We start from the raw sequence: 19,027 nt of genomic DNA on the forward strand, positions 1-19,027 counted from the left end.
GCAGAATTTTCTTAATATCAAATGTACTTTTGACCAATCGAAACTCACGACGCATACATTTCAGATCCCTCTCATCAGTACCATTTATTGCAGCACTTCATATTTTATCTTCCTCAATGAACAGTAAAGCCCACAATTAAAAATGATTAAATATAACTAGCAGCCGGTTGTAGAGAGGTGTGACTGAGATGGCAGAATGTCAGTGCTCCCGGTCAGTATGTCAAGCGTTTTGCTTGGTGCCACCGATCATATTAAACCAGCTCACGCTGGTGCATAGCCCTTTAGCTGAAATGGTTGTACCCTGGACTGAAACGCAAACTCCAACTGGCTGAAGATCTTTTCACCACCGTTTGCACTACTGAGCACAACTACCGGCCCCGAGCAGGAATTCTCTCCGCCGCCACGCCCAAGGTGTAAGGACCGATTGCCCTGTTGCGCCGTACAACTATTGCTCGTTGGGGGATACAGAAATGATGGTGAGCACAATACGCGGTATTGCTGTCAGCTTTCAGGTGCTGATAACCCACTCTCACCCACTTCCCCGTCCCCTTTGTCGACAGCTTCTTACTGCCGCTGTCGGTCGCAGTCAGTGTTGGGGCTGCAGTGAATTTAAGATTGAACAGTGTCAGTGCTTGTTACAGAGCCGAGCCACTGGGACATGGACTGAGCCAATCCAACGGGCAGGCCAGGCCCCTGGTCACAGACTGGGCCCGACAAGTTCCCCTCTGAGGATCCAACGTTGCAACTCGCTTGTCTCATCCTTATCTTCAAATCCCTCCATGGCCTCGCCCCTCCCTATCTCTGTAATCTCCTCCAGCCCCACAACCCCCCGCCCCCCCTCAGATGTCTGCGCTCCTCTTAGGCATCCCTGATTATAATCGCTCCACCATCGATGGCCGTGCCTTCTGTTGTCGAGGCCCCAAGCTCTGGAACTCCCTCCCTAAACTCTCCGCCTCTCTACCTCTCTTTCCTCCTTCGAGACGCTCCTTAAAACCGACCTCTGTGACCAAGCTTTTGGTCACCTGCCCTAATTTCTACTTATGGGGCTCGGTGTCAAACTTTGTTTGGTGACACTCCTGCGAAGCTCCTTGGGACATTTCACGATGTGAAAGGCGCTATATAAATACAAGTTTTTGTTGTTGAGGGGAAAGGGAATTGGGCAGTGGGAGCCGGGGACCCAGGTAAGTGTTGGGGGGGGGGGAGCGGGGGCTTTGAACGCAATCGTGGCGGGGTGGGGAGGCGAGGAAGCCTGGAAAGGGAGGCCCAGGGCTAGAAACTGGTCTTGTGCGGTGGCACCAAACGGCCGGGATTGGATTGGCGTCTGATATTCAGCTTTGCTGCGTATATCGGGCGCCGATCCCACACTGCCCGTTTCAAACACCGCCCGACCAATTTCTAGAGCCCAAAGTTTTTTTGTCTTGTGTGAAGCACCTCGGGATGTTAAAGGCGCTATATAAATCTAAGTTGTTGTTGTTGTTGCCCAGTGAGCTTACCCTTAACGGCACGTTCCAACAACAAACAGATAAATGCGGGCAATTCCCGCTCTAATGCGGGTTGTGTTAATAGAAGTTAACACAAGGAGGGGATTAACAGGAACACAAATCATCTCCTTGGCTGCGCTGGTGTGAAGCTCACTGACTAACTCCTGGCCCAGATGTACCAGCTACCATTTGTTGGGAGTTAGGCGGGGCACCTCCGTCAGTAGCATCAAGCTGTCTGTTTTTCCCGCCTCTGAGTCAGAAGGTTGTAGGTTCAAAATCCAAAAATCCAGTCTGACATTCTCAGTGCAGTACTGAGGGAGTGCCGCACTGTCGGAGGGGCAGTACTGAGGGAGTGCCGCACTGTCGGAGGGGCAGTACTGAGGGAGTGCCGCACTGTCGGAGGGGCAGTACTGAGGGAGCACCGCACTGTCGGAGGGGCAGTACTGAGGGAGCGCCGCACTGTCGGAGGGGCAGTACTGAGGGAGCGCCGCACTGTCAGACGTGTCTTCTATGGATGAGACGTTAAACCGAGGCCCCGTCTGCTCTCTCAGGACATAAAAGATCGCATGGCACTATTTCAAAGAAGAGCAGGGGAGTTATCCCCGGTGTCCTGGGGCCAATATTTATCCCTCACCCAACATCACTAAAACAGATTATCTGGTCATTATCACATTGCTGTTTGTGGGAGCTTGCTGTGCGCAAATTGGCTGCCGTGTTTCCTACATTACAACAGTGACTACACGCCAAAACTACTTCGCTGTAAAGCGCTTTGGGACATCCGGTGGTCGTGAAAGGTGCTATATAAATGCACATTTTTTTTAAAGGTCCTGTTTTGTGTTTTAAGGTTCTTTGCTATTGGGGCTTGACCAAGTTAGAAAAGCCAGCACTGCCTGACTTGTAAATGAAAATACTTTTACAAGTTGTACAAATTGAAGTCAGCAGAAGGACACATGATGAGACACACTTGCTCAGACACTTGGTAACAACACAGACCATAGCTAGAGCATTGCAAAAGACACCCTCAAAGCCTCCCTGATAAAGTGCAACATCCCCACCGACACCTGCGAGCCCCTGGCCAAAGATTGCCCTAAGTGGAGGAAGTGCATCCAGGAGGGCGCTGAGCACCTCGAGTCTCGTCGCCGAGAGCATGCAGAAACCAAGTGCAGGCGGCAGAAGGAGCGTGCGGCAAACCAAACTCCCCACCCACCCTTTCCTTCAACCACTGTCTGTCCCACCTGTGACAGAGACTGTAATTCCCGTATTGGACTGTCCAGTCACCTGAGAACTCACTTTTAGAGTAGAAGCAAGTCTTCCTCAATTCCGAGGGACTGCCTACGATTGATTGATTGACACGTGCTCATATCTGCTGTACGCTGATCAAGGAATTCACATTGGGTTCTAACGTGTGATGCCACAGAGTGCAAATGGAAATCTCCCCAGGGCGAGTTCCTGATTTGGGCCAGGCTGTTGGAGATGGACAAAGCCAATGAGTACTGCTTCCTCCATGGGCAGGGAAGGGAAAATGGGTGACAATTATACATAGAAACATAGAAACATAGAAAATAGGTGCAGGGGTAGGCCATTCGGTTCTTCGAGCCTGCACCGCCATTCAATGAGTTCATTGCTGAACATGCAACTTCAGTACCCCATTCCTGCTTTCTCACCATACCCCTTGATCCCCCGAGTAGTAAGGACTCCATCTAACTCCTTTTTGAATATATTTAGTGCATTGGCCTCAACAACTTTCTCTGGTAGAGAATTCCACAGGTTCACCACTCTCTGGGTGAAGAAGTTTCTCCTCATCTCGGTCCTAAATGGCTTACCCCTTATCCTTAGACTGTGACCCCTGGTTCTGGACTTTCCCAACATTGGGAACATTCTTCCTGCATCTAACCTGTCTAAACCCGTCAGAATTTAAAACGTTTCTATGAGATCCCCTCTCATTCTTCTGAACTCCAGTGAATACAAGCCCAGTTGATCCAGTCTTTCTTGATATGTCAGTCCTGCCATCCCGGGAATCAGTCTGGTGATCCTTCGCTGCACTCCCTCAATAGCAAGAATGTCCTTCCTCAAGTTAGGAGGCCAAAACTGTACACAATACTCCAGGTGTGGCCTCACCAAGGCCCTGTACAACTGTAGTAACACCTCCCTGCCCCTGTACTCAAATCCCCTCGCTATGAAGGCTAACATGCCATTTGCTTTCTTAACCGCCTGCTGTACCTGCATGCCAACCTTCAATGACTGATGTACCATGACACCCAGGTCTCGTTGCACCTCCCCTTTTCCTAATCTGTCACCATTCAGATAATAGTCTGTCTCTCTGTTTTTACCACCAAAGTGGATAACCTCACATTTATCCACATTATACTTCATCTGCCGTGCATTTGCCCCCTCACCTAACCTATCCAAGTCACTCTGCAGCCTCATAGCATCCTCCTCGCAGCTCACACTGCCACCCAACTTAGTGTCATCCGCAAATTTGGAGATACTACATTTAATCCCCTCGTCTAAATCATTCATGTACAATGTAAACAGCTGGGGCCCCAGCACAGAACCCTGCGGTACCCCACTAGTCACTGCCTGCCATTCTGAAAAGTACCCATTTACTCCTACTCTTTGCTTCCTGTCTGACAACCAGTTCTCAATCCACGTCAGCACACTACCCCCAATCCCATGTGCTTTAACTTTGCACATTAATCTCTTGTGTGGGACCTTGTCGAAAGCCTTCTGAAAGTCCAAATACACCACATCTCTGAGCAACTAAAAGATCAGGGTGTTGACTGCTCCAGCCTCTTGTTTGAGGCGGTGGCGGGGTAGTGGGGGAGGAAGAGAAAAAAATGGGCTATCTATGTTGACATAATCCAGAGGTCCCTTGCTGTCGACACACTTTGCACCAGGTACTTGATGACTTGAGGCAGCCCGGTCTATACTGTGTAGTCAGCATTCTGGTCAATCTCGAACAGACCCTGTCCACAGTGCAGGGTGCAGCATTTACCCACAGTCACTTAAGAGTCATACTGACACCAAACTCGGCCATCTGCTAATTGGCTTCTTGTTGGTGTTATTCTGGTTGGCGATGTGGAACTGGACCTCTCAGGGTAGACTGGAGTCTGCCCTTGCCTTATGTCTCCCAGCAAAGAGCACACGTCTGTGGGGACGTGAACTGTCACCCTTCAGATGTCCTCATGGAGTTGGATTTCACCGGCTCGAGCTCCGACTGGGTACTCGAGCCACAGTAATGTGATCAAGTTACGACTGGAAATAAATCATTACGGCACAGTTCTTGGGAGCCCATCAACTGAGCTTGAGTGAAAGGTTATTCTCAGGGTGGCAAGCTGCAAGTCCGTCACATATACGGTGTGCTGGGCAAGCGGTTTGCCTCTCTGAAAGTAATGTTGATATCGTGAGACCCCAGGTGAATTTCCAAAAAAGCTACTCGTACTTTTTAACAACCGACGGTTGCAGAATTCTGGCCCTGTCATAGTGGCGTGGTAACTTTGGCAGGACCGAGAAAAAGCTGGCCCTTAAAATGGAACCTTCCCTTGTGGCCCACAGCAGGAACACACAGGACCTTGTGTGGAAATTCGCTGATGTCCATTGTCATGACATAGAATTCGGCCCAACAGGTACTGGTGTCTTAGTTCCTCATGGCCGTCCTCACACCTCAGTGCCAGCTGTGGCTCAGTGGGTAGCACATTCTTATCTCCTGAGTCAGAAGGTTGTGGGTTCAAGTCCCACTCCAGGAACCTATAACACAAAAAAATCTAGGCTGACACTCCCAGTGCTGAGGGAGCGCTGCACTGTCGGAGGTGCTGTTTTTGGGATGAGGTGTTAAACAGAGACCCCGTCTGCTCTCTCAGGTGGGGGTGTGCGGTGCGGTGGGTGGGTGAGTGGGTGGAGGGGTGGTGTTGGGGAGGGCGAGGGCAGAGAGGGGTATCAACAGTCTAAACTGTGACGGTGATGTGACATGAACACAAATCCAATCCTTGCAAATAAGAAAAAGTAGAAAAGTTGAGGTGTTAATGGTTCATTGCATTTAATAAAAAAGTATTGAGCAAATCTTTCTCGGCGAGAGACGGGAGCTACGGGTGACTTCCACTGCAGTAATCTCACACGTGGCATATTTTGATTCAGTTGATGTTACTGAGCTGGAGTTTGCTGAACGGGTTCTCCCGAGGACACCGCCTCCTTAACCAAGAGCTCCCGATGACCTCTTGGAATGTTGGCGCACAGTGCGATCCCAGCTGAGTAACTTTCCACTGGCGAGATTGGTCAAGGAACACAGGCCCCGGTTTCAAAGGGTGGGGGGAGAGGAGAGGGGAGGGCAGGATGGTTACTGTGCCCAAGGACGGTAATCCCAGGGAGTGCGGGACCCTGGAACTCCGGCTGATCTTAATGACGGGACCTGATTGCCATAAATATTCCCGCCGAACCGCCCATTGGCTAAGTTCAGGCGGGAGCGGGAAGTCGGCAGAGAGAGCTTGCAGCGGGGGACCCAGGTAAGTGGTGAGGGGGTGGGAGGAGACCTGGAAAGGGAGGCCCTGGGCTGGCAACTTGTATTGGATTGGCTGCCTCGTGTATGCTGCCTCGTGCCCCAGCAGGTCGGCCCGCGCTCTGCGTGTTCACCGAAGGAGCTCGCTGCCCTCCCGCCAGGAGAGCCGGATACGATCGAGACTTCGGCGAGTACGCAGCCAGATCAGAGCCCGTAACTCCTTCCCGCCAAGTTCCGTCCCAGCATCCAAACAACCTCCAGGTGCAGACAGCGGAGAAAGGGAGAGAAATCAACGGCATCAGCCAGCACCCACCCGAGGCCAGGCAAGGGTGGACCCACAACCCAGCTAACTGGACCCCGTCTAACAGAAAAACAGATAGTAAAAGCTTTTACCGATATATAAAAAGGAAAAGAGTGACTAAAGTAAATGTTGGTCCCTTAGAAGATGAGAAGGGGGATTTAATAATGGGAAATGTGGAAATGGCTGAGACCTTAAACAATTATTTTGCTTCGGTCTTCACAGTGGAAGACACAAAAACCATGCCAAAAATTGCTGGTCATGGGAATGTGGGAAGGGAGGACCTTGAGACAATCACTATCACTAGGGGGGTAGTGCTGGACAGGCTAATGGGACTCAAGGTAGACAAGTCCCCTGGTCCTGATGAAATGCATCCCAGGGTATTAAAAGAGATGGCAGAAGTTATAGCAGATGCATTCGTTATAATCTACCAAAATTCTCAGGACTCTGGGGAGGTACCAGCGGATTGGAAAGCAGCTAATGTAACGCCTCTGTTTAAAAAAGGGGGCAGGCAAAAGGCAGGTAACTATAGGCCGGTTAGTTTAACATCTGTGGTGGGGAAAATGCTTGAAACTATCATTAAGGAAGAAATAGCGGGACATCTAGATAGGAATAGTGCAATCAAGCAGACGCAACATGGATTCATGAAGGGGAAATCATGTTTAACTAATTTACTGGAATTCTTTGAGGATATAATGAACATGGTGGGTAGAGGTGTACCGATGGATATGGTGTATTTAGATTTCCAAAAGGCATTCGATAAGGTGCCACACAAAAGTTTACTGCAGAAGATAAAGGTACGCGGAGTCAGAGGAAATGTATTAGCATGGATAGAGAATTGGCTAGCTAACAGAAAGCAGAGAGTCGGGATAAATGGGTCCTTTTCGGGTTGGAAATCGGTGGTTAGTGGTATGCCACAGGGATCGGTGCTGGGACCACAACTGTTTACAATATACATAGATGACCTGGAAGAGGGGACAGAGTGTAGTGTAACAAAATTTGCAGATGACACAAAGATTAGTGAGAAAGCGGGTTGTGTAGAGGACACAGAGAGGCTGCAAAGAGATTTAGATAGGTTAAGCGAATGGGCGAAGGTTTGGCAGATGGAATACAATGTCGGAAAATGTGAGGTCATCCACCTTGGAAAAAAAAACAGTAAAAGGGAATATTATTTGAATGGGGAGAAATTACAACATGCTGAGGTGCAGAGGGACCTGGGGGTCCTTGTGCATGAATCCCAAAAAGTTAGTTTGCAGGTGCAACAGGTAATCAGGAAGGCGAATGGAATGTTGGCCTTCATTGCGAGAGGGATGGAGTACAAAAGCAGGGAGGTCCTGCTGCAACTGTACAGGGTATTGGTGAGGCCGCACCTGGAGTACTGCGTGCAGTTTTGGTCACCTTACTTAAGGAAGGATATACTAGCTTTGGAGTGGGTACAGAGACGATTCACTAGGCTGATTCCGGAGATGAAGGGGTTACCTTATGATGATAGATTGAGTAGGCTGGGTCTTTACTCGTTGGAGTTCAGAAGGATGAGGGGTGATCTTATAGAAACATTTAAAATAATGAAAGGGATAGACAAGATAGAGGCAGAGAGGTTGTTTCCACTGGTCGGGGAGACTAGAACTAGGGGCACAGCCTCAAAATACGGGGGAGCCAATTTAAAACCGAGTTGAGAAGGAATTTCTTCTCCCAGAGGGTTGTAAATCTGTGGAATTCTCTGCCCAAGGAAGCAGTTGAGGCTAGCTCATTGAATGTATTCAAATCACAGATAGATTTTTAACCAATAAGGGAATTAAGGGTTACGGGGAGCGGGCGGGTAAGTGGAGCTGAGTCCACGGCCAGATCAGCCATGATCTTATTGAATGGCGGAGCAGGCTCGAGGGGCTAGATGGCCTACTCCTGTTCCTAATTTTTATGTTCTTATGTTCTTCTCAAGCCGAAACTCTAAATGGCTGACTTCAGTCCCTGAACTTGCATCGCTCACAGCCAGAACAGCAACGCGATGCACTGTCTCAACAAACTAACTTGAGGAAGGACATTCTTGCTATAGAGGGAGTGCAGCGAAGGTTCACCAGACTGATTCCCGGGATGGCAGCCATGACATATCAAGAAAGACTGGATCGACTGGGCTTGTATTCACTGGAGTTCAGAAGAGTGAGAGGAGATCTCATAGAAACATTTAAAATTCTGATGGGTTTAGACAGGTTATATGCAGGAAGAATGTTCCCAATGTTGGGGAAGTCCAGAACCAGGGGTCACTGTCTAAGGATAAGGGGTAAGCCATTTAGGACCGAGATGAGGAGAAACTTCTTCACCCAGAGAGTGGTTAACCTGTAGATTTCTCTACCACAGAAAGTTGTTGAGGCCAATTCACTAAATATATTCAAAAAGGAGTTAGATGTAGTCCTTACTACTAGAGGGATCATGTTTCTATGTTTCTATGTAAACACCACTGAACCAAAGCATCGCATGGCTTCACAAAATAGGCACCTGTGAGGATGCTCACAGGTTTGTAGAACTGTTGCCCTAAGGACTGCTCCTGGACCTGGCCAAGGGGGCCATCAGCCGGTCCAGGCAGCGGGCAGTCGAGGGGGTCGTTCAGCCCGACTGCCTGCGTCTCTTCCGCGGTTACATCCGAGCCAGGGTGTCCCTGGAGATGGAGCACGCGGTGTCCACCGGTATGCTCGCGGCCTTCCGCGAGAGGTGGCGCCGGAGGGACTGGAGTGCATCATTTCAACCGGGAACAGAATTTTAATTTGATTTGGCAAAGTTCCCAGTTCTAGTCTAAATTTGTAGGTTCTAGTGCCCTTACCAAAAGGGCGCACTTGACTTAAAGTTATTTTAAAATAGCTGTTGAGTTGGGAGTGGTTTAGCCAGTCACGTGATGTTCACAAGACTCAATAAAACCCCAGCCAGTTGGGTTCGGGGGATCCACGATGAGGCAGGTGGTAGTGAGCCTGGTGGATGAACTGGTAATGTGTAGTGTGATTGTTAAACCTTTGTTAATAAACCAACTAGTTCTCAATAGCAATGTGTTGCTGTGAATTCTTAAGCAAAGAACCCATGGTTCATTTGGCAACTTGAAATCAGTGCATAAACCAATCAATGAGCTCAAAGCAATGGGGGACATGTTGTCCTCTGAAGATGACACAGCAATGACAGAGGAACTAACTTAATGTTGTAGTCGCAATGACAGTGTTAGAAAATTATTGGAGTCTGCTGAAAGTTCAGTGGCATGTGTCATTGGCTGGTCAATAGCAAATACGTCTTGGATATGATGACTGTTTCCCTAGGTAGTAAAGCAGAACAAAGTGTCCTGCACAACAGGGCTGTGTGGAGAGCTGCCGTGTCAGTTCAGCTTCAGGAAGTGCTACGATTCAATGTACAGGGAGCATGGGATGTTACAGCAGCTGGTGATCAATCATCACTTCCTTTTACTCATTGAAGACATAGACATTCTCAATGTGTGTGTGTGTGTGAGTGTGTGTATGTGAGAGAGTGTGTTTGTGTGTGAGTGTGTATGTGTGTGTTTGCGTGTGTGAGTGTGTGTGTATGTATGTATGTGAGTGTCTGTGTATGAGTGTGCATGTGTCTGTGAGTGTGTGAGTGTGTATGTGTGTATATGTGAGTGTGTGTATGAGTATATGTATGTGTGAGTGTGTGTGTGTGTGAGTGTATGTGTGTGCATATATGAGTGTGTATGTGTGTGTGTGTATCTGTGTGTATATGTGTCTGTGTATGTGTGTGTGAGTGTATGTATGTATATATGTGAGTGTGTGTATGTGTGTGAGTGTGTGTGTGTGTATATGTGTCTGTGTATGTATGTGTGTGAGTGTGTGAGTGTGAGTGTGTGTGTAAATCTGGTGAACTGTTTAGGTTTCCACACGTAGTGATGTGACCACGATGTGTACGATATTGTGAGTTCGGGATGGATCGCACGAATCTCCGAGATTCATGCGGGGTCAGTTGCAGACTAGTCAGGAAGAGGATGCTGGGACAGCTTGCCAGGGTGACCATTTCCTCTGGACAGCACTGGGCTTAGCCCATTTACAGATGGGATGCCAGTCGTGGGCCTGTGGTGTTGGGATTTGGTTTGGGACTATATATCCGCGCTGGCTCTTCGGTCAGACAGACAGCAGGACGGGCTCCAAGTACCCGGTGAGGGCTGGTGTGTAGCATGCAGTGCAACAGCTGATTTATTGCTATACAGGATCTTGCTGCTGTTTGCCGCACGCAAAGGGGGAGGGCAGCGTTTGTTGCTACCCTTGTCTTTGTCAAAAGGAACGCCTCCACCTCAACGAGCGTCCAATCAGACACTCCAAGGTCGGGCTGAAGAGCATAAGATACCGGAGCAGGAGTCGGCCATACGGCCCCTCGAGCCTGCTCCGCCATTTCATAAGACCATGGCTGATCTGATCCTGGTCTCAACTCCACTTCCCTACCCGCTCCCATAACCCTTGACTCTTTAGCATTCAAAAATCTGTCTATCTCCACCTTAAATATATTCAGTGACCCCGCCTCCAAGGATTCCCACCATCATATCCCACTGACAGTGTCTGCCTTGAGAAACAATTGCGATTTGACTTAAGAAAAAACATAAAGTAAGTTTCGTACGCCAGTGCAACCTGACCCTGCCAGCCAATGTTTGGCCACATTTGAGGTCCACTTGCTGGGATCTCGCTTGCAATGCCCATTAGATTCCCTTCCACCCTGTCTGCCCTAATCGCACTCAAGGAAATATTCTTTCAAAATGAGCAATGCAGAAGATATGATGACGTTAAGCTGTTACTGATGGGCAGCGCATGTGCCCCTCTGTGTTGTAATGCTCACCCCACCCGCCTCCAACCCTGCCCCACACACAACGCCCCTTTTAGATAGGCTATTGCGACAGTGTGTCGATGCAGCCTCCCGAACAGTGACACCAGTTGGAGAAGGAGCTGGAATCCGGAGTGTTTATTGAGTGTGTAATGAACGCCACACGGCACACGCAATTGCAAGCAGATTAATCCCAAGTGCTGAGAGTGTGCCCCACTCCAGGGCACAAAAATCTAGGCCGACTCTCCCAGTGCAGGGCTGAGGGAGTGCCGCACTGTCAGAGGTGCTGTCTTTCGGATGAGACGTTAAACCGAGGCCCCGTCTGCTCTCTCAGGAGGACGTAAAAGATCCCATGGCACTATTTCGAAGAAGAGCAGGGGAGTTATCCCCGGTGTCCTGGGGCCAATATTTATCACTAAAAACAGATTATCTGGTCATTATCACATTGCTGTGTGTGGGAGCTTGCTGTGCGCAAATTGGCTGCCGCGTTTCCCACATTACAACAGTGACTACACTCCAAAAGTACTTCATTGGCTGTAAAGTGCTTTGGGACGTCTGGTGGTCGTGAAAGGTGCTATATAAATGCAAGTCTTTCTTTCCTTTTAAATAATATGCCCAGATTCATCTTTATACCACATTCTGGACCACATTGTTCAGTTTTACAAACACTGGGGGCAGGGGTGGAGTGCAATGGGCAGCGGGGCTAACATCACCCACTTGGCACTAGTGGGCAAAGCCCATTATTCACTTTCAGCAGTCAAGGCTACCACTCCACAATATTCAAGTTATATTTTTACTCCAAGTCTGCAGTGAAACCCTGCAGCTTTTAAAGCTCCCTCATTGAAGGAATACTTATACAAGAGAGCAACGTGAAAAGAAAGACTTGCATTTATATAGCGCCTTTCACGACCACCAGACATCACAAAGCCCTTTACAGCCAATGAGGTACTTTGGGAGTGTAGTCACTGTTGTAATGTGGGAAACGCAGCAGCCAATTTGCGCACAGCAAGCTCCCACACACAGCAATGTGATAATGATCAGATAATCTGTTTTTGTTATGTTGATTGAGGGATAAATATTGGTCCCAGGACACCAGGGAGAACTCCCCTGCTCTTCTTCAAAATAGTGCCGTGGGATCTTTTACATCCACCCGAGAGAGCAGATGGGACCTCGGTTTAACGTCTCATCTGAAAGACAGCACCTCCGACAGTGTCAGCCTAGATTTTTGTGCTCAAGTCTCTGGAGTGGGACTTGAACCCACGACCTTCTGACTCCGCTACTCACTGAGCTGCGGCGGACACACAAGTAACCCAGAGAGGGAGACGGGAGAACCTTCAACCAATTGGAAAGAAGCAGAACCTGACGGAGACATATTCCTGGGAAATTCAGCATTCATTCAGGCATCCAATGGTGTTAACCCTAACAATAATAACAATGGACCAACAATCCCGAGATCGTGAGTTCAAATCCCACCGTGATCGGTTGAGAAGTTAAATTTGGTTAAAAATAAATTTGGAACTATGAAGCTGGGATCAGTAAAAGTGATTGTGAAGCTGTTGGATTGTCATAAAAACCCAACTGGTTCACTGATATCCTTTAGGGAAGGAAAACTGCTGCCCTTACCCGGTCTGGGCCTACATGTGACTCCAGGCCCCACACCGACATGGTTTACTCTTGGCTGTTCTCTGACGTGTCCTAGCGACCCACTCAGTCCAGTGGGCAACTGGGGAAGGGCAGCAATTGCCTGGCCGTGCCAGCGATGCCCACATCCCGAGCTGTGGTGGTTTATAGTCGCCAATATCAATAAGTGAGGAACAGGGGTTTAAATCTTTGCAGGTTATTCTGTGCAGAGGGGGCAGGTCGTGTCTGCAGATCCGCCCCACCCCCTCACTCCGCAACGTGGCAGGAAGTCAGTTGTGACTGAATTAAATCGTGCATGTTGGGGATGGATGCCAGGGAGAGTGGCAGACTGGGAGGCTACCAAAGTTTGAGTTTTGGAAGTTGCCCTTGCTGATGAATATTTATTGAAAACCTGCAGCACTAGTAATGATTCCACACAAAGTTAAACGGTGGGGGGGGGGGGGGGGCAACAATGGGCATTTGGTTTTCAGAAGCTGGCTTTTGGGGTTTAATGACATCTGGTTAAAGCGTTTTGAGTTAAATGTCTTTTCCAGCGCTGTCTTAACGGAGTTGTTAACAAATTCCCTCTGAGAGGTCAACTACGGCTCGACAATAACAGGCAGGAATTTTACACATGAGCATTTACATGACCAATGCCTTAACAGAGGGAATTCAATGTTCGGTTCGCCTTTTAGAAGTTTCTGGAGAGGCTGCCCCAAAAACCAACCCCGTCCAGGCCAACGCAGAGCAAACGGTAAACCTTAACTTACAGAAACCAACAAGGGTGGCTCTTTACTGTTTAATACAGAGAACAGAGAATGCAGCCCTCTGGTTAATTAATAATGTTGTGGGACGATATTCAAATCCAACAGAAATTTCACACATAGTTCTTTAAAAAAAAATAGAGTAACAGAATTTATAAGCTGCAAACACAATCAGTACTCAAAGGATTAGCGCTGATCTAGTCTCGTAAAAATACCAGAAAGCTTTGATGCAAACTAAAGTTGTCTTTTAGACAGCTGCCCTGGTACCTACCGCGACAGCTGCTGAATATATTGCTGTGCATTGCTGTTTTTGCATAGTATTAAGTTAATCATAGACAGCAAAACAATTGTATTGAAAACTCCAAGACGCTAGTTCAAACCCAATTATAAACGTGAGCAGTAAAGCGACTGAATTAGTTTTTTTTTTGATATTGCTGTTTTGATGCAGCCCTCATCTTGGGTTGTCCTCCTCCTTGTTCCGATGGAAGGGGTGTGCCTCCCAGCTGTCTGTCAATAGTAATCATTCAGTCCCTTAGGCGGTACGATAGAGTACATGCTTTGGCAGTCAATCATGCTAATTGATAATAGTTACTCTCTTATAGAAATCATGCCTGGAGCCTAATGTATAGTCTGTCTCTCTCACAGCCCCCAGTTCCTCTGCTTCCTCCTCTCAAGGCCGTGTTTTAAATACAGTTCCCTGCAAAGCAAAGGGAAAGAATTAGTGGATGGGATTAAGAAGAGAGAGAGAGAGAGAATGAATATATGATTGTGGAACACCATGCCCATGCATTGAACACAGGGTTTGTCAGTAATATAAATGCTCTCCAATTATATATCTTAAACTTCAGCAATCTAGTTTGAAACACTTTTAACTAAAGTTTTTTAACTAAGACCTTCAGTGAAATATTCACTCTCCCCCCCCAGTTTTCTTCACTTCTTTGTTAATGATTTTTAGCCATCGACAACCCTTGAGTGCCTCAGCAAGGGGACAATCTGTGTGTGCATGGGGGAGAGGGAGGGAGGTCACACAACCTTATCCGAGCCTTTCCAGCAGAGGACAATCAGCTTTCTCCCTCCCTATCGCAGGCTGAGTGCATTGCCCCCACGACCATCAGGGCTGAGATTGGCCGACTTGATCCTGGGACCTTCCTGGCCTTTATGTTGGATGTACCCACCTTGGGAAATATAATTGTAGTTCTCACGGAGCGCGAGGGTAAGTGAGGGGGAACCTCGGTTGGGTTGTGAAGTGAGGAATGCTGGGCTCTAACTAACAGGAGCAGTCCAACCTTGTGCCGAAGCCAATGCAACTCCTGACATGGGGAAGTATTCGAAGTGGTCACGTTTCGCCGCTCCATGTGCTCCTCACTTGTGACGGTGTAGGAGCAGCGGGGCAGCTTCGTGACCATGGGCTTCAGCCCAAGCTCCTGCCTCACTGCCATGTGGTAGGAAGAGAGGGCAAACTCAGGCTGTCCTATTACTGAGACGAGCCCCCTGTTACTGTAGACAGATTCGACAAAGCTTGCAAGCTCACAGTGATTAAGTTTGATTTGTAAATATGGAAAAATAAGTCAGTATCTTTTGTTGTATATAACCATGCAAGTTATGTATAATGATTATTGTGTTCTGATTACTTCTTCATTAAGGAGGGAGAAGCGGAACAGAGCTCCCCCCAGTGGACTACTGCTCCACCTAGTGCACTACTGTGGCAATGCAACTACTGATGTCAATAATAAAAGGGTCATGCAGCCACGTCACGATAGATTTTCTGTATTGGAGACAACTTGTGTGTGTGTGTGTTGTGTGCGTGATGTCGTAAGAATATATCACAGCCATCCAAATCTTTTGTGGTAGGTATGTGGGGGAGGGAATGGGGTTAAAATAGGGCAATGTGAAGTATCTTTAAACTCCATCCATATGGAAGCTGTGACTGGAAGCTCAGAATGTGACCAAAGGGTACCTCCAGGGGATAACCCACTGACCAGTGGCAGCTGCTTGTGAAGTTCCGTACTACACATATGGGCACACACAGCAAACCACACAACTTGCTAGTATTCAGAAACTCATTTTCAGGATCAATGCTTTTTTGCGTCCGATCTTGACCGTAGAATTTTGGTGAACTTGTGACTCCTCCCGTTTTCTACACATGTCGGCAGCTGCGAGGCAGGCAGGTTGCTCCAGGGATATCGGAGGAGGTGCTTACAACTTAAACGCTTCACACATTTCAGGGGTGGGTATCACGTTCACCAGTTCTGATTCAATAGTTCAAGTACAATGTATGGGGAGCCTCAGAGAAAAACTCAACCCTTCAACACCAACTTTGATCTAAATTATAGATTGTTTAATCTTTTTACACTTGCAACAATTACTGAGAGTTTAGTGGCATCCTCCTGAGACCTTTCAGAAAAGCCCACAAAGTTAATTTTCTCTGCTGCCAAATTGCACCAATCATGGGGCTCAATTTTCCCCAAAGCATTTTTTTGGTGTACTTGAAGAATTATGCCCGATTTTTTGGGGGCCTAATTACGGCAACAAAAAATATTCTAAGTTTCCCCGTTGGATCTCTTCATTTTTTGGCGTAGCGTAACCCGACCTTTAGTTTTGGGGGCGAAGCCTTGATCTGCACCAAAACGATCGGGTTGCCATGGTAACCAGGGACACAATGTGAGCTGAGGCTGCAAAGTGAAGCATACAGCCAGCTCCCAACACATTAAAAGAATTGAAATACACAGAGCACCAACTTCTCTCTCTCTCTTGACCGAGAATGGGACCGGACTGGCAAGTCCTTCGGGAAGGGTTGGAGGTAAGTTGCTGCTATGTGTTTTTCAATTCTTTCACTGTGTCCGGGCATGTGCTGCGCCGATTTCTTTAACTCTCCGGAAGGTGTTTCTGCAGAGGCCACATACACTGGCCTAAGCACAACTGGAGTAACTCTCAGCTGGCCAAACTTCCCTAAATGGCCAGAATTGGCGCGGGTGGCTGGTTACACCTCCGTTGGCTGAACAAAAAAATTGTAACTGAGCTACGCTGGTGCACATTGATCGGGAAACTGTGCTTTTTCAACCTAGGCTGAAAAGAGCAGCCTGCTCCAAAAAAAAATGCCGCAAATCACTGGGGAAAATTGAGCCCTCGGTGACAAATGCAGCAAAACTGAGCAGCATTACTATTTGTCTTGGAATGATGCAAGCGGTTACATTCCATTAGAACTTGTGTTAGGGTAGCTCGCTCATGCAAATTTATTTATCTAAGACTTCCAGAGATATAGTTGTTCATATGAAACTATACAAATATCCTGATACTTTGAAGAGCTCCCAGCTCTGTTACCTCACTGATGTACCTCAATGTATTCCTCCTCCCCACACTCCAATTTGCTGCCCCTTCTTTTGGGTTGCGGTTTTACTTCCACTAACTCGATTCTTCGTCCTCAACCAAGAAGCCAACCTTCATGTGCAAACTTGGACACTGAGTACTGCCAGGCTGTTTTACCATCAGCGGCATTTCAGTTGAATCTCAATCTCTCCTCTCCTCTGCACACTTTGCATAAGGAATCAACAGACTAGGAATAAAGGGGAACATTCTCCAATTGGCAGGGATCTGGACTGGTGCATCTGCTTTTCACCATGTACATTCATGACTTGGATGAAGGAATAGAGAGTTGTGTCTCCAAGTTGTGTAGATGGTGTCAGGAAGCTACGAGGAGACACAGACAGACTTAGTGGGTGGGAAATACCAGTTCAATGTGGGGAACGTGAGGTCATGCACTTTGGATCCAAGAAAGGCAAATCCTATTATTTTTATAATGGTGGGAGACAAGTGTTTGTGGAGGAGGGAGTAAAGGGTTATGGGATCGGGCAGGGAGGTGGAGCTGAGCCCATGATCAGGTCAGCCATGATTGTATTGAATGGTGGAGTAGGCTCGAGGGGCCGAATGGCCGACTCCTGCTCCTATTTCTTATGTTCAGGTGCACAAATCACTAAAAGCTAATGCACAGGTACAAAAAGTCATCAAAAATGCTAATGCTATGTTGGCCTTTATCTCAAGGGGGCTGGAATGAAATGGAGAGGAAGTGATACTTTAGTTATACAGAGACTTGGTTAGATCCCATCTTTAAAAATAAATTTGTTCCTGGGGTATGAGCGTCGCTGGCAAGGCCGGCATTTATTGCCCATCCCTAATTGCCCCTTGAGAAGGTGGTGGTGAGCCGCCTTCTTGAACCGCTGCAGTCCGTGTGGTGAAGGTGCTCCCACAGTGTTGTTAGGGAGGGAGTTCCAGGATTGTGACCCAGCGACGATGGAGGAACGGCCGATATATTTCCGAGTCAGGACGGTGTGTGACTTGGAGGGGAACGTGGAGGGGGAATCCGCAGTATTGCTTTCAGTTTTGGCTGAACCTCAGGAAAGATATATCGGCCTTGAAGAGAGGGACAGCGCAGATTCACCAAAATGATACCAGGGCCTATAGGGTGAAATTATGAGGATCGGTTCCATAAAATTTGGTTGTATTCCCTTAATTTTAGCAGGTTGAGAGGTGATCTAATTGAGGTGTTTAAAACGATTAAGGCATTTGATAGGGCAGTTAAAGAGAACCTATCTCCTCGGGGGGTGGGGGTGGAAATTTGGAATAAGAGGACATAATCTTAATATCAGAGCCAGGCCATTAAGGAATGAGATCAGGAATCACTTCAAATGCAAAGGGTAGTGGAACCTATAACTTGCTCCCTTGAATGGTTATAGATGCTGGGTCAATTGAAGTTTTCCAGACGGAGATGAATTGATTTTTGTTGGGTATGGGTATCAAGGGATATGGGTCAAAGGCTGGTGAATGGGTTTGAGGTACTGATCACACCACTGAATGGCGCAGCAAGCTCGAGGGGCCGAATGGCCTCCTCCTGAAAGTGTCCATTTGTCCAAACATCTTCACTTAATTCTAGCCGGGGTGGGGTGAGGGTCTCTGGGGCGGGGGGCGGGGGGGCTACAGGCTGCATCTCTGGAACACAGCTGGAAACTCAAGTGTGACATTGTAGTGTTGTGATGAGGACTCGCTTTATTGCCGCTCCAACGCTGAGGCTGGGGGCCTGTCTGGTTCAGAGTGGTGGGAGGTCTATTCCCCACCTCTGCTGTGAAAGATCTTGCAGTAAAGTGAATAGATTTGGCTGGTGTTAGTTTGCACAAGAGAGATGTTTGATTCATAAGATTATTGTACAATGGACATATTTGGCGTCAAATTCCTTTGTCAATTATTTTAAGCCATTAACACAGTGGACAGTGGAATCTGACACAGTTATAGCAGAGCTCATCTTAATTTCCAGGTGGGTCTTTTTTAATCGGACACAAGCTGTTACCGGGAACAATAGCACAGTGGTAATCCAGAGACATGAGTTCAAATCCCACCACGGCAGCTGGGGAATTTAAATTCAGTTCATTAAATAAATCTGGAATAAAAGGCTAGTATCAGTAACGGTGACCATAAAACTACCGGCTTGTGGCAAAAACCCATCTGGTTCACTAATGTCCTTCAGGGAGGGAAATCTGCCGCCCTTACCCGGTCTGGCCTATAT

The 19,027-nt window shown here is 47.8% G+C and overlaps 1 protein-coding gene across 12 annotated transcripts in view; it reads right to left on the reverse strand.

The window, feature by feature from the left end:
- Window positions 1–13,494: 13,494 nt before the first annotated feature.
- Window positions 13,495–19,027, reverse strand: part of LOC139235126 (ankyrin-1-like) — a 303,602-nt gene continuing 298,069 nt past the window's right edge. For all 12 annotated transcript variants that reach the window (XM_070866335.1, XM_070866331.1, XM_070866326.1 and 9 more), the window contains one exon: window positions 13,495–14,170. In XM_070866335.1, the coding sequence (XP_070722436.1) occupies window positions 14,144–14,170 (27 nt within the window). In that variant the 3' untranslated portion in view covers window positions 13,495–14,143. The remainder of the gene's footprint in view (window positions 14,171–19,027) is intronic.

This window comes from Pristiophorus japonicus, chromosome 22, assembly GCF_044704955.1.
Source record: "Pristiophorus japonicus isolate sPriJap1 chromosome 22, sPriJap1.hap1, whole genome shotgun sequence".
Lineage (NCBI taxonomy): Eukaryota > Metazoa > Chordata > Chondrichthyes > Pristiophoridae > Pristiophorus > Pristiophorus japonicus.